The 16,179-nt window shown below is 40.8% G+C and overlaps 1 protein-coding gene across 16 annotated transcripts in view; it reads left to right on the top strand.

Annotated features, from left to right (window-relative positions):
• Nucleotides 1-16,179, top strand: part of TTLL5 (tubulin tyrosine ligase like 5) — a 300,941-nt gene that overhangs the window by 47,470 nt on the left and 237,292 nt on the right. For all 16 annotated transcript variants that reach the window (XM_087448166.1, XM_014784427.2, XM_014784432.2 and 13 more), the window contains 3 exons: nt 6,314-6,415; nt 8,230-8,321; nt 9,070-9,177. In XM_087448166.1, coding sequence (XP_087304292.1) covers nt 6,314-6,415; nt 8,230-8,321; nt 9,070-9,177 — 302 coding nt within the window. The remainder of the gene's footprint in view (nt 1-6,313; nt 6,416-8,229; nt 8,322-9,069; nt 9,178-16,179) is intronic.

Below are 16,179 nucleotides of genomic sequence, written 5' to 3'. Positions count from 1 at the left end.
AGACTTTGTCCTGGATTTTACAGTTTTAGGTGGATCCAATATGTGGTCTAAATGATTTGACAAGGCCCTTTTTGAGACAAAGCTAATAGCCAAATTTTCACTGAAACAGGCAGAGTAAAAAGTTAAAAAAAATTAAGACAAAACTGAGTTGAAAACCAAATGTGTTGTCAGAGACCCAAAGATAGGTAGCGCTAGCAAGCTGGGGGAAATGAAAGTGCCTGTCCAGGGACCCGGGAGAATTCCCCCACGCGGTGGAGGAGGAGGAGAGGACACTGAGAAGGCCTGGTCGGGGACTGCCTTTTTTCTGCCTCAGCCATATTATTCAGTGGAAGTTCAGAAAAGACCCAACAGCATTTGTAATGCCTTTCCCTCCTCCCCACCCCCAGTTCCTTCTTCAGTAGCCCTCCTTGCTAATTAACACTGGCTCCGCAGGGATATTTACCTTTTCTCTGCTGGATTCCTGTGGTTTTGAAAGAATTCAGGTACTTGCTGGTTGCCAAGGAATTGAGATTACCTCACAGGCTGCACACTGTCCAGAATCTGCCACAGCAGCAAGAGGGGGAAGAGACACCAACAGGGGGGAGAAAGCCCTCTCCGGTGCTCAGTGTCACCCTCCCTGGCAGGCCCTCACTGTTTGTGAAGTTTGAGTCATTTCTGGCTCTAAGACAGGGGATCAGGCTGGTAATCCCCTCCCAGACGGCTCCGTGGGGCGCTGCCTCGTCACTGCGGCACTTTGGCAGTCTCCCGGCTGCAGCTGGTTGACAGCAGATCAGAGAGCTCGTGGGCCTCTTGTTCTCTTCCATGAGATTTTTCTGGGTCAGGCCAGGATGAAACCCAGTGGCTCCTGGCAAGGCTGCCTGAGGTGCTGTCTCTTCATCCTCCAGGCCTCTCTGGCTCTTAATAGCTACACCTGCTGAAAGATAACTCATGTGCCACAGCCAGGGTCTCAGGGCTGGCCTCCTCCTTCCTTTGTACATTTGTAGTGAATGTCTGTGAGAGTCTGTAACTATCAAAGGAGGGGGGTAAGTTCTGCATCTCAACTCTCTATGACTCTGTCGATGGTGTTGTGTTCTTAGAAGAACAAAATAATTTTTGAATGGGGGAAGAGAGTTTAAAAGATCCCGCTGACTCTGTGCTTCCCTTCCTGTTTTGGTTCCAAATTGGGAAAGTTTCTGGAACAAGCAACTCAGGTACAGTTTTAGTTAATGCTTATCAAGCACCTACTATGGGTCTGACATTGACATCCTTCTTTCACAAAGACACTTGAGTATTAAATTGTTAGCATTGTCTTGATTCTCAGTGAGAAGCAATAGAAAGCAGAGAGGAAGTGTAGCTTTGGATTTAAGAATTTATTGTCAGAATAAAGATAATTTGTATGTTTCAGTGTGGTTAGGGAAAAAAATGGGCATGTAGTTCTCTATTCATCAGTAGGCTGCGAAATAGTACCCAGGGTTGCAGATTTGGCACAGAAAGCAGAGCTCCCCCTCCTTTTTTCTGGCTTAAAGGTCGAGGCTATGAAATTCTGTCATGAGAGCTTTTCCTAAATCTTGATTTCATTAAGAGGGAGGTTCAGACTCAATTCATCATGTAAATTTCAGTATGTTAGGATAAGTATTTGCAAACTTGGTCCTGGGGTACCTAGTAGAGAATTACCTCTTTTAGGTTGTTGCTAATACAGAAACTGTGTTGAAGCTTTCAGACCTAAATAGAATGAAATTTGATATGTGAAGGTCTAAATCAACGGTCACAAACTTAAATTCTCACAAGGACATTCACTGAAGAAGTTGGCCAAGTGGACACTGGAGAACTGGAGACCACATGTCCCACCCAAAGGACATTTACTATTCAGTGCCAGCAAGTCATTGATATGTGTTGGTGCTGTGGTCAGAATGTTTATGTCCCCCCCCCAAAATTCATATGTTGAAATCCTAACCCCAAAGGGATGGTATTAGGAGATGGGGCCTTTGGGAGATGATTAGGCCATGAGGGTGGAGCCCTCATGCATGGGATTAGTGCTATTTTATAAAAGATGCCCCAGAGAGATTCCTCACCCCTTCCACCATGTGAGGCCACTGCAGGAAGGTGCCATCAATCTGCCTGCATCTTGATCTTGGACTTCCCAACCTCTAAGAACTGTGAGAAATAAATTGCTATTGTTTATAAGCTACCCAGTTTGTGGTATTTTGTTATAGCAGCCTGAATGGATTAAGACAGGTGGTATTACCAGATCTTCTGGTTTTGAAGGAAACTGAAAAATCTAGATTTTTATTGAGAAACTTATTTTTCGTTTTTACACTTTTAATTTTGAAACTATTTCAAACTTATAGAAAGAATGTAAAAATAGCGTGAAGAGTTACCTTTTACCTTTTGTCTAGAGACCCCACACAAATTTTGCCAATTGTTCTAATACTGTTTTTTATGATGAAAGAGTCCAATCCAGGATACACGTTATAATTAGTTGTCTTGTCTCTTTAGTCTCCTTCGGTCTGGAACAGTTCCCTCAAGTCTTCCCTTGACTTTCATGATCTTAGCATTTTTGAAGATTAAGGGCCATTTTGTAGAACATCCCTCAATTTGGATTCGTCTGATATTTTCTCATGATTAGACCCAGGTCATGTATTTTTGGCCAGAATATCACAGAAGTGATGCTGTGTTCTCATTGCATTATATCTGATGACACATGATAACTTTTAATGGTGTTTGACCACTTGATTAAGGTGGCGTCTGCCAGATTTCTCTACTGTAAGTTACTTTGTTTTCCCATCTGTAATTAATAAGTATCTTATGAGGAGATACTTTTTGAGACCATGTAAAATCTCGTTTCTCATCTCATTTTCACCCAGGAATTTTAATATCCATTGATGTTTCTTGCCTGAATAAATTATTACTGTGATGCTTGCCAAATGATGGTTTTCTAATTTCATCATTTCTTTTACTTTTTTTATTTGGCATTTTACTCTAAGGAAGAGCTTTCTCTTCTTCCTGTTTATTTATTCATTTATTTATATATGACAACGTGGCCTCAAAGATTCCTATTTTATTTAATGGGTTATAATCCTTTACTATCATAATTTATTTTGATGCTCAAATTGTCCCAGATTTGGCCAATGGGAGCCCCTTTAAGTTCGCTTTTGTGTCCTTTTGACATGTCCACTCATTCTTTTGAGCACAACGTGTTTCAGGCTTATCTTGTTCTTTCTCTGCCTCAGCCCTGGAATCAACCATTTTCTCCAAGGAGCGCTGATTGCTGTTAATGGAGAATAGTATTTAGAAATCAAGATCAGGTGCTAGGTATAGTCATTGCTCTGGGATGTCTCTGCTCTCAGGTCCTCACAGTGGACAGACCTACGAAATATATATATGTGTATACATACGTGTACCCATACATACACATTTACATTTATGTTTATTTCTATTTCTGTCTGTATATATTGAAAAGAAGGAATTTATACTAGTACCTCCAATTCTAGTTCGAAACTACAGGATTCATTCTAGCTTTTTCCATTTCCGTATTTTTTTATCTCTCTTCTCCAACAGAGAGATCTGACTCCCATTATCTTCAATATATTTATGTATTTACTCAGTTCCCTTCTATGTAGCCAATCTCCCGACCTCCTAGGCCACTGCCCCACTCAGATGGCCTCCGTGTGTGGACTTTGACCCCTGTGGGGCCACCACCCTGCTTGGATAACCTCTTTGTACTGCCTCTGGACTGCCTTCCCATCCTGTCCGTCATCATCCTGTCCACATGGGCCCTGGCTGCCAATGGGCTGCAGGAAGGAGGGTCTGATTTTTAAATCTTTTTTTTTTTTTTGGAAGATTGGCCCTGCGCTAACATCTGTTGCCAATCTTCCTCTTTTTCTTTTTTCTCCCCAAAGCCCCAATACATAGTTGTATATCCTAGTTGTAGGTCCTGCTAGTTCTTCTATGTGGGACATCGCTTCAGCATGGTTTGATGAGCAGTGAGTAGGTCTGTGCCCAGGATCCGAACCAGCAAACCCCAGGCTGCCAAAGCTGAGCACACGAACTTAACCGCTGCATCACCAGGCCGGTCCCATAAGGTCTGATTTTTAAATGTTGGCCAAGTAATTCAAGTTTTTAAAAAAACACCTTTGTGGGTTAATCAGAACTTGATTATTAGGCCAGATCTGAGATTAATGGGACCTCTGGCCTAGACAATAAGAAGAAAATGTTGGGAAATAGTGGTCAGAGATGAATATGGTCTACTTGATATGGATTTTAGTGAGAAGCATAAGATCTTCCTGGGTTAGGGGAAAAGATGAACACACACATGTAACATTTATTCCATGTGGTCTCCTACGTTCCCCATTGAGCTAAGTGAAATAAAGAATGTAGTACTTTTGCCCTTTTAGGTAACTTTTCCATTGAGCTTAAGTTTTTTGTTTTTGTTTACTCTAATTCTTCCTTACTACTGCTTCGTATGCTTTGTAGAAGCCCACTTTGTGACATTAATCATCTTATCCTTGCTGAGGTTCAGAATATAAATGCCCCAGCGAAAAGGAAGAGTAGGAAGGAGAAAACATTTTTTAGAGATGCAGTCCTATTGAGAAAAGGAGTGTAGGAATGACAGATGTGTTGGGTACTAGGTTACAGTCAACTGCCAGGCTTTTGCCAGTCTTTTCATGTTGTTGACCAAATTAGATCAGGTACTCGTATTGAAAAGAGTTGAAAAACCTCTTTCTCTGAAGCAGAACCTTTTCCCTCCTTCTAAATCATTATTGTTTTGGGGGAGAGATGGCAGGAGGTATGTCACTGTGAGGTAATGTCTGGTTGAGGAAGGCAGCCCCTGTGGGGCCTACAAGGGCCCCCTTTGCATTTCACAAAAATTCAGAGAATGACTGTCTCCTGCTTGACTGGAGAATCTCTGTGGAAGGAAGATAGGGATGTATAGGCAAAGTTTACTCTCAGTGGAGTGACGTGGCTAGAAGTTAGGTGATAACTACTGGAAGTTTCTGGAAAATCTGAAGTCCTTCTCATGCAGGGACAAAATGCTCATCAAACTCTTGTCCCTTAGCCATACGTGCCTGGTCAACATTTTCTCTTTGTCCACATCCTTCTTCCTGGCCTCATGTTTGTTTATTTTACTTTTGGGGGCTTTTTGGGTTTTTTTTCACTTTTCTTTCGTTGTCTCTTGTGTATTTCTAGTACAGGGAATTAGGGAGCAGAGATAGTGGGTGGGTGAGAAGAAATAGAGAAGAGGAAAAATTTTAAATGCTGCCCTTTAATGTGGTAAAAATTCATGTTGACTTCATAGTCTGAGTAAGCATATGTAAATAATTTGTAAATCAGATGAAAATAAACTTGTGGCCTTCCAGGATTTTTTTTCACACACTTGGATGTGCCTCTTGGGAAAACCACTTTAATGAAGGGTGATACGGTTATACTGGTATGTAAACAGGGGTTGATATTTACCATAACCATTCGACTCGAGTGTCCTTTTGTGGATGTTGAGCATCACTGGAAAGTTTTCTCTTTCCCTGGTTACTTCCTTCAAAGGCACATATATTTTATACTTTGGTCTTCTTTTGACGATAGTCCAGGATATCAGATTGCGGCCCTGTATTCAGTGGGCTCCATGTTTAATCCCTCCGTCTTTTGCCTTCATTCCAAATTCAGGAATTGGTCTCCTGCATTATGCTCATATTTATGCTATTCTGCAGACCTAGGCTTTGTCTGCTATTAATTCTGCCATTATTATTTTCTTAAAATGAACTTTATAGGTCAGTGCTATTATTTCTATGGATGTGAGTTCTAAGTCTATATATTGTCATGCTGTCCTTCTTTCCTTTTTGTTTAGTATTTTCCTAGAATGCTCTAGTACCAAGTACTGTGTAGGCGCTCAGTAGGTGTTTCTTGACCAGCTAATGCCCCATCATCCACAGCACCCTACATATAGTTTCCCAGGTTGTGAATAACTCTATTTTCATTTTTCATCCTTTCTATCATTTTAAGTTTCTATATAAAAGAGCAGCATCTTGTGGTTGAGAACATGGATTTTGGAGTCATTGTGATTTTGGGGCAAGTTACTTAATATTTCTAGGTCACATTTTAGTTTTCGTATCTATTTTGAAAATTAGATATAATATTACCTACTTTAGAGAATTGCTTTAAGGATTGAGTTAAATGCAATATAATATACAAAACACTTAGCATGGGGATTGACACTTATTAAACACTCAGTATTTGTTAATGATGTCACCCTCCCTTTATTAATATCTCATTAATCTTGGGTTATAGCCTGTATTCCCTTGAAAACCTGTTCCTGGTGTTTAACCTATGTCTTTTCTATCAGGTTTGCAACCGTGCGATATGATCAAGGAGCCAAGAACATTCGGAACCAGTTCATGCACCTGACAAACTACAGTGTGAACAAGAAGAGTGGAGACTATGTCAGGTACTGGCTGCACCTGAGCCAGGAGCCAGAGAAGTCAGTCTCAGATGCGGGTCTTGTACAAGTGGAAAGTCAACATGTTGCTCTGGAGGAAACTTTGTGTTTATACCGTGTAACTTACAGAGAGCTGTCAGAGTCATTTAATGTAGTTTTGGGGTATATCTGCTGCTGCTTCTCCATTGCTTGCCCAGTTAGAGTGTCAACTTGCTCTACCAAAATCTACCTTCCCAGGTTTCCTCTTCCTCATCGTCTTCCCTTACTTGACTTAGGGGTGGGAATTTAATAGGCATATGGAACTTTTTAGAAGTCAAGAAATGAGGTCATTTCAGCACTTGGCAAAATGTACCAAAAGCTTTAAAAATATTTGTACCCTGTGACCTGGCAATTCCATTTCTAGGAACTTAACCTTAAGAAATAATGAAGGATATACACAAAAGATCAGAGACAAGAATGTTCATCACTGTACATTGTCAGGTGGAAAAAGCATATTACCAGACACTACATGCCATTTAAATTTTTTTTTTTTTAATATATAAGATAACTTAAGCTGTTTGTTTGCGCTGAAGGGGGAAAAAAAGAAAACTAGAAGGATATATACTAAAATGTTAGCAGTGCTTAACTATAGTGAATGGGATTATGGGTGGGTGATTTCTGTTTTCTTCTCTGCTTTTATGTATTTCTTAAATTTTTCTAAAATAAATACTTGTATGATTAGGGGGGAAAAAGTTAGGAATAAATTAAAGAAAGAAAGAAATGAGGCCATCTCAGACAAGGATTCAGTGGAAGGGAGTACCAGCCCAGCTGTGTGGAAATATTCTTTCTGCTCTGTTTTCTTTCATCCTGATAATTTTGCCAGAAAGTGGAAAAATAAAAAAGAAACCCAAACAGTTACTTTCTCCTCAGACTAAAAATAGGTGCCTAGAAGGTCCAAGGAAAGAAAGAAAGAAAGGAATCTGGAAGTGATGGCGTAGGTGCCAAAGCTGTATAGATTTCATTGAGTGTCCTGTGACTAATGTTTGGAATTGGTTGAAGATATCATATCCTTCACTTTGGAAAATGAGCAAAGATGCAGCTGGTGGGTGGTGGGGGTGGTGGTAAGGAATAGGGGGCAGCTGCAAACACAAGTTCCAGACTGCAAGACCCTCCCAACAGTCATGAAAGTCTGCCCCGTTTGCCACTTTGCTGCTGTGGTGGTGGTGTACTTCATCACTTTTATTGTCACTCTAGTGTGTTTTCCCTTCCATGATAACTCAAAAGTTATCAAAAAAAGCTGTGTCTACTGCTAGAGAGGAGGGAGCTTGCTTCAGGTGGTAAAGCAGTTCTGTGCTGGGTTAGTTCATTAAAATGCTACACTAGATTAGCTCACTAGCCCTTTCAGACTCAGTTCTGGTCATAAAATGACATCAGAGGTTGTTTTGTGGCCTCATGTGACATTTACCTCAAAGGCTAGGTTTGTATCCACAAACATTTCAATCTATTAATGTATTGTAACCATTCTTAAATTTGTTTATATTCTTTCACACATTTCTTTTACTCTTTCATGATGTGTAATTGTTCAGTTAAGGAAGAATTTGCCACCTTCTCCTTTAACCCCTGCCCCCCCAATAAGGCAAGCTATATACATTTTCATTTCAATGGAAGAAATTGGTGCAAAAGGGTATATGACAAAAAGGACCAAGAAAAAGTGGATGAGTGGAAGTCAGCAAAGGGAATGTTTTTCTAAGACTTAAAAGGACAAAAAGGCTATTTGTAAAATATCTTATTTCCACAGCCAGGCCTACTTGCATATGTGACCTTGATCCATTAATTTGTTTTAGTTGTGATGACCCGGAAGTGGAGGATTATGGGAACAAATGGAGCATGAGTGCTATGCTGAGGTATCTGAAACAAGAAGGCAGAGATACAACTGGTGAGTACCGGGACTTGTTCCTTTTTGACTTCTGTTCTTCTTTGTGTAACTTTACTATTGTGTCACCAGGAGTTACTTTCTCTAATTCTAATAGGGTTGATGTCTAATGGGATCATTGTTCTTGGTGTTAATTTTTCCTGCCCTTTACAAGATGGAGAACAGGTTTTCCGTGACCCCTGAAATCCCTTTTCTTGTTCCTAGTTTGGAAGGCATAACTTTTTCCTTTAATCTTTAGTGAACTTATGCTTCTTGGATGTTGAACTGCTAACTAAAATACTGTCAGCTTTTTATATAACAAATTGTCTGTCTCCATAGTGGTCCTGAGTTCAGATTTTTCTAAGTTAATCTCTCATTCATTTTGCTGAATTGGAGAATGGGCAGTGTCAAGTTTGAGTACAGGGCTTGGAATCAAAATGGACACTGTAGTTGAGCCTTGAGCAGAATGGGTGACAGTGTGCCAAAAGGCCTCTCTCAGTCCACAAAAGCAAGGGTGAGAGGAGAGAAGAGAAGTACGGCTCCTTTTCCATTCTGTCTTTTGTCGTGAGAGGCCACTTGAGTACATCCCCCAGCACCTACATTCTAGATGTGTTGCCCTGTTCACAGATGTGTGTTCTCCTGGATCACCCATTCACAAGACTGCCACATAGACATTTTTGAGTGCGCACACATGCTTTATAATTACATTGTGTTCTGGAATCCAGTCCTTCTAATCCATGCATTATAGTGTTTCTTCCTTTTTTTTTTGTAGCGTTGATGGCCCATGTAGAAGACCTGATCATTAAGACTATAATCTCTGCTGAACTAGCTATTGCTACGGCCTGTAAAACCTTTGTTCCTCATCGCAGCAGTTGTTTTGGTAAGGAAACTCAAGAAGCTTAACATGTTTTGTGAAAAGGGCCTTGGGAAGTTGGGATGGCATCCTGGGGTAGGCAGGCTTAGTGATGCTACAGGAGTAAGGGGTATGTGGTGGACTTTTATTTCTTTCTAAGCTCACGTAGCATGTGAAGATCCTACTAAGAGGGCAGTGGTGAACTTAGCTGGAGGTCCCCTGAGGACTGACTAGCTTTCTGTGTGGGGAGCAGGTATTGGAACTAAAGCATGGGTCTCTGTCAGAGTGCAATCAGAAAAAGTCTGCAACGGACTGTACAGGAATCCAGCTCTAACAAATATATTCCAGAGCTCTTTGGCAGCCAGACTGGGAACTGTTCCAAGAAGCTCTGGCTGGTACCAGTATGTGCTTTCTCCCATTTTCTGATGACTCCTCCTTTTTGTTTTACTCTTCTTTCTAGTGGGTTCCTCCCCCTCCCCCTCTCCTTCTTTTTTCTCTTCCTTTTCCTCCTCCCCTCTCTTTCCCTCCCACCCCTAACTCTCTGACTGCACAGAGAAGGAGTAAGAAATAGTTCACAGCTACTGGATCAGGAAGCTTGTTGCCTCCTGACCCACCGGCTGTGACTGTAGCAGCAAGGGTGCCTGCCTACATTTGCTTTCTGTGTGGATGAGAACTCTTTAGCGATTGCCAATATGAGTGTCCCTGAAGTCACAGAGGCTTTCAGCAGGTGTTAGGCTTTGCTAGTAAAACGCACTAGGGTCATTGATGGGAGGATAATTCAAGTAACACGGTAGTAAGGATATAAGAGTCATGGCTTGCTTAGGAGTCAGGGGAACAGGAAAGTAAAGAACATGGGCTTTAGATCCTGACAGACTTAGTTTGATACTCATTTGCACCCCTTACTAGTTTTCTGATTTTCAGCAAGGCACTCTAATCCTATTTCCTCCACTATAAAATGGCAGTAATGATGGTACCCGCCCACTAAGAGTACCATGAACATCAAATGAGATAATGCATGCAAGGCGCTTGGCACAGTGTCTGGCCCTTCATTTGTACTCAATAAAAATTATTTTTTTGTTATTTTTATAATTAGACATTATAGTTCTTGATCTCTTTAATGGATTATCATAACAGTCTGTACTTGAGGTACACTAAACAGGGAAGCATTGAGACTCTGAAAAGAAGATGGTAGATACACGAGAACCTAAAATTATATGGGAAAAGAAGAGGTTGTAATATCTTTTTTTTTTTTTTTTTTGGTGAGGAAGATTTGCCCTGAGCTAACGTCTGTTGCCAATCTTCCTCTTTTTTTGCTTGAGATTAGCCCCAAGCTAACGTCCGTGCCAGTCTTTCTCTATTTTGTATGTGGGTTGCTGCCACAGCGTGGCTGACTTGTTGTATATGTCTGCGCCCACTATCTGAACTCGCGAACCTGGGCCGCCAAAGCGGTGTGCAGAACCCAAACACTAGGCCACGAGGCTGGCCCCTGTAATCTCCTTTTTAAGTGCAAATATGTTCATGGCTTCTAAAACCCTTAAATGGCTCCTTAGGCTTTTTAGTAAATAGAAACTGGATATGAGTTCAAGCCTTCTAAGGATCTGACCCCAGCTGACTTTTCTAGAGTTCCATTTCCCCTCTTACATCTTATAATCCAACTATACCACTGAGCACTCCATGCCTTTGTGCCGCTGTTGAAGTTCTGCTATCTAGGAAACTCTCCCGTCTGCCTTGCACACTCCTGTTGATGCTCTGAGAGCTAGCTTGACACTGCCTCTTCCAGGAATCCTTGCCTCACCAAGTGCCCTGTTGTGTCTCCTCTCTCAGGCTGTTCTGTACTTGTTCCATTGTATTCTCTTCCTATCGTGCTGGGATGTTGTGTTTCCACATATACTTCCCTAGTAATCTCTGAGCTTATCTTTTTGAATTCTTAGTGATCACTGTGTCTCTCTTTCCCCTCTTACCCTATTTTTGCCAAACCAGACCTTTCACCATCACCCTGGCCCTCCCAGGTCCTTTCCTTTGCCTTCGTACCTGCTTTATCCCGTGTCTGAAATACCTTTCTCATGTTACTTTACCTAACAGATTACTGACATCTTTTCAAAACAAAGTCAAGTATCACTTCTTTGGTGAAGTTTTTCCTAAGTCTCCCAGCTGGAGTTAGCCTCCATCCCCACCCCAGCACTCCGCTCATAATCTGCAGTGGTACCTGCATGTCATCCGGTACCCGTTTATGTGTCTGTCTCCCCACTGGACTGGAAACTCCTTGAGGACAGCGACAATGTCTCACTCGTTTCTGCCTCTTCCGTGCACAGCAGCATTTTTTGCTATTAGAGGAGGTTCAGGAAATGTTGCTGAATGAATGACTGGTACTTGCTTTAATTGCCTTTTGATGGCCTGGCGGTTCGCTTCCCGGTGGATCTGGTTTGATAAGGGCCTAGAACTCTTAGAATTATTGCAAACTGAGGAGCGGGCACGGGCAATATAACTCCAACTTCAAAAACCTTATTAGATTAAAAAAATAAATGAAAGTTTCTTTTCCACATTGACTTGGCTCTTATATGAGGTAAATTTCTGGTAGCTTTTAGTGTAAAAATCTTTGTTCTAGAAACCATCACAAGCTTTTCTGAATGTTTCCTTCTCTATTTTGTTTTGTTACCTGATTGCCTTTTGGAAGCTTAAGAATTTCTTGAACTTAATGGCAACAGAAGTTCCAATGTGAAATAACCAGTGACTTTCCCTGACTCAGTGAAACACCCACTAAGTCCATTTTATCAGCCTTGGGTCTCCTTTCCCCCTCTCTTTTTATGTTCAGTTTTAATAAACTGAGTGCATCTGGAGTTTTTTAAGTTGTTGACTGTCTTCTTGGCTTTTGTGGTTCTAATTCCACATCCTGTCAACCCTGGGATTTTGTGTGCTTCATTAACCTCCCCTCTTCAGATATGATTTTGTATACGTGTGTATATTTCTGTGAATCTCTTTTCCTCCCACTGATTCCTAACCTCCCCTGGGGTTTAAGTTAACGGAATAAGCTGGGTTTTTTCTTTTCTTTTCTTTTTCATTTGTTTTAGGGTAAACAGGAATTGAGAGATTCCCAGAAGAATTTGGCTTGAACAGAGCATTGGTGCTTTTAGAGGAAGCCAATAGTCCAGTGAGGGGGTTCACTTTATTGGTTGTTGTTTCTGCCTTTCCATGTTGTGGATCTTTGCCAGGAGCATTCCGTTACTATCTAAGTGTTTCTGTCCTATGATTTCTTTCCCACCCTACCATCTGTAATGTCCAACTATGTTTCCAGGTACCTTCAGTATTCCCATTCATTTGTTTACTTATGCATTTAACTTTTTTCAGTTCCTGCTGTATGCAAAGCATAGACTATATGAGTTTGTTCCTCTTAAGCTAAATTTTACATGGGATGATATATACATATACCTGCATTGTATTATTAGCATTTAAATGTAGACTTAGGAACCTTCACAAACTATCTGAAACTTCGCTGTTTAATGCTTTTTCATAGATTTGTACATTGGGAAAGGACCTCAGAGAATAATTAGTTTGGATAAAAAAATTGAGACCCTGAGAAATTAGGACTTTTGCCCCAAGTTCTAGAGCTAGTGAGTGAGAGAACTCAGAGGAAAGAGACTCAGCTTGGAGAAAAGGGGTCAGAAGATGCGTTTTGGCAAGCAAGTCATCTTGATCATAGGACTCTTGATTTATAGAATTTTTGATGCCTTTCCCAATAAAACAGATTTTTGACAGTCTAATTTTCACTGCCTTCAAGTTTGTGAAAATGTGATGTCATGTGAAGTATATGCTTAAACAGCAACCCTTTAAATATGCTTAGGAAATTGGCACTGTGAGATAACTGGCTGTGAGAACAGCTTTTTTGACTAGTTGGAGAAAAACAGCCAAAAACAACAGGATGTTAGCTGTCCTTTAAAGATGCTGCTGCTGACAGGGATTTTATCTGTGTGTATGAGGATGGCTGAAGTGACAGGCCATGACGCTGGTCCTCTCCAGCCTGGGATCATATGAACCAGCTGTCATGCCCCTTGTAAAATTGATGAGGCTGGCCTTGTTTAGGGCAGAGACCAGTGACATCTTTGCTCAGGACAAACACCTCTTCTTGTTGAATGTATGCTGGTTTGGCCTTTTATTGATATTGATTTAGACCATTTCACAGGGTAGGCTGACGTTCTTAGAGGGAGGATGTCCATGAAGATTTGTTGAAGGAATGAAAGCAGGCAGCATACATTCTCTAATAATGTGAACCCCTTGACCAACAAAAAATAATGCAAGTCATCCAGCAGTTCACTTTTTGAGCTAGTGTCCTTTTCTGGTTTATCCTGTGGTCCTCTTTGGATGGGAAGAGAAGTTTATTTTAGAAGGGACTTAGTAGAAAGTACCTACTGTTTATCAAACACTCTTCATTGGTTATTTCCTTTAGTCCTCTTAACAGTTTTGTTGGTATTTATTACTCATGTTTTATAGACAAGGAAAAAGATCAGAGAGGTTAAATAATTTGTCCTAGGTCATGCAGTTAATAAATGACAAAGCCAAGATTGAGAGCCAGGTCTCTCTGGCTCTTTTTCCACCCACATAAAGACAAGTTCTGATGTACCCGGCCACTGTTGGCGTGCCGTGTATCCTGGATTCTCCTTCTGCTCTCCTGTAACTGGATCTCAGGAAAAATATCATCTTTTCTAGCAGATCACCCCTGAAAAAGTGATCTTTCTGCTCTAATCAATAGTACGTAGTCCTAGATACTCTTTCAAATCTACCTTTACATATGGTAGCCAGATACCCATAGATTTATTGGACTTGTTAACAAATTGGCTCTGGGCTTTTTCTTGTATTTAGTTCATTTTCCTGTGGGATCTTGATCTGCTTTTTTCTAAATTCTCCTCCTGGACCCCAGATAAAGACTTCTTCCTTAGGTTTTCAACTCAAATCCAAAGCCAAGGTGAAAAAGAATTTCCTTTATATAATAGCATTTGAATGACAGTGAGTACTAGCTAATGTCAGTGCTTTCCACTGCCTCAGGGATTACAGCTTCAGCTGGGACCTTATTTCTGGAGAGGGCTAGTGGATTGATTCCAAAATTAATGGTGTGACATGTTTCGTAGTCTCTTAGGCCTTGGATGCATTATTATTTTCTCTATCAGATCTTTTTTTTTTCCTCCCTTTTAGACTGTCTTCTAAGTTTTTCCTTAATATGTCTTAATATATAAAAATCTTAATAAGGATTTCTTTTATTTTCTTTATGATTGGTGGCCTTAGTATGACTATTTCAAGTCTTGTGATCAGGGTTATTTTGGGAGAGTAGCTGCAAATTATTTTGTCTTTCTCCAAAATTGTCCAGTGTATTTCAATTAAAATTTTTTTCTCTCTTTTTTCTTCTCTTTTTTTCTTCGTCTTTCCATATTTCTTGATTGCTTCCTGTGTGCTTTTTACAGTACAGGCAGCTTGGTATATAACAATGAATGAGACATAACCCCTGCCATCAAGTGGTGGTAGGAAGCAGGCGTGAAATGGTAAATGACAGCACAAGTAGCAGAGTAACTCAAGTGCTCTGGGAATACGCAAGAGTTACACAGCTGTGCCTAGGGCAGCCAGGGAAAGCCATTCCTAGCAGAGGGAATAAACGCAGTGTCATGACAGGATGTGGCATTTTTTGAAATGGAAAGTTCAGTGTGACTAGATGTAGCCTGCGTAGGATGGTGTGGCGGGAGATAAGGTTATGGAAGTAGATTGGGACCCAATTTATAAAGGACTGACACATTTAAATTCATCCTGAAAACAATAGACAGCCACTAGAGTTTTTTGAGCAGGGGAGCAATAGGATTATTATTTTTTTCTTTAACTTTTATCATGATTTGACCCAAAGCTTGGCACACCAGAATTACAACAAGGGGAATACTGTACAACATTACTAGAAGTGACTAATTTAAAATCCTCCTGGAACCAACCTGACATCAGTGTCTGTCGTTGGGCCGATTCACTGCCTGTCTCTAGCCAACTATTAGATTTATGTTTTAGAAAGGTAATGGTGACAGCCATGTGGAGAATGGACTGCAGAGGGGAGAGACTAGTGCTGGGGAAGTGATTTGGGAGGTAAGAGGTACTTAGTGATAATATACACTTATCTGTGACCCAGCAATCCCACCCGTAGGTATTTACCCAAGAAAAATGAAACCATATGTTCACACAAATACCTGTACACGAATGTTTATAGCAGGCTTATTCATTATAGTCAAAAATTGGAAGCAACCCAGTGTCCATGAGCTGTTGAATGGATAAACAAATTGTGGTGTGGCCATAAAATGGAATACTACTCAGCAATAAAAGGAATGATTACACTACTGATACATGTAATAACATAGATAAATCTCAAAAGCACAATGCTGAGTGAAAGAAGCCACGCTCAAAAGGTTATATACTGTATGAATACATTTATTTGACTTTCTGGAAAAGGCAGAAATCAGATCAGTGGTTGCTGGTGGATGGGGAATGAGGATTGACTGCAAAGGGGCACAAGGGAACGTTTGCTATAGAATTATTCTGTATAGATTGTGTTCTCTATAGATGTTCTCTATAGATTGTGGTGGTGGTTAAACAACTCTATATAACTCATCAAACTGTACAATTTAAAAGGATGAATTTTATTGTGTGTAAATTAAACCTCAGTAAACCTGTCTTAGAGCCAACCCTGGTTATCTAGTGGTTAAGATTCGGTGCTCTCGCTGCCACGCCCTGGGTTCATTTCCTGAGTCAGGGAACCATACCACCCGTCTGTCAGTTGTCATACTGTGGTGATTATCTGTTGTTGTGAAGCTGAAAGCTATGCTACTGGGATTTCACATAGCAGCAGGGTCATTCGTGGTGGACAGGTTTCAGCAGAGCTTCCAGACTAACACAGACTAAGAAGAAGGACCTGGCCACCACTTCTGAAAAAAATTGGCCATGAAAACCCTATGAACAGCAGGAGAGCACTGTCTGATATAGAGCTGGAAGGTGAGAGGATGGCACAAAAAG

Source organism: Ceratotherium simum, chromosome 24, assembly GCF_057802395.1.
Source record: "Ceratotherium simum simum isolate JZ-2026a chromosome 24, ASM5780239v1, whole genome shotgun sequence".
Lineage (NCBI taxonomy): Eukaryota > Metazoa > Chordata > Mammalia > Perissodactyla > Rhinocerotidae > Ceratotherium > Ceratotherium simum.
Note: the sequence above shows the minus strand (reverse complement) of the source record. Positions and strands in the feature narration are given on the sequence as shown.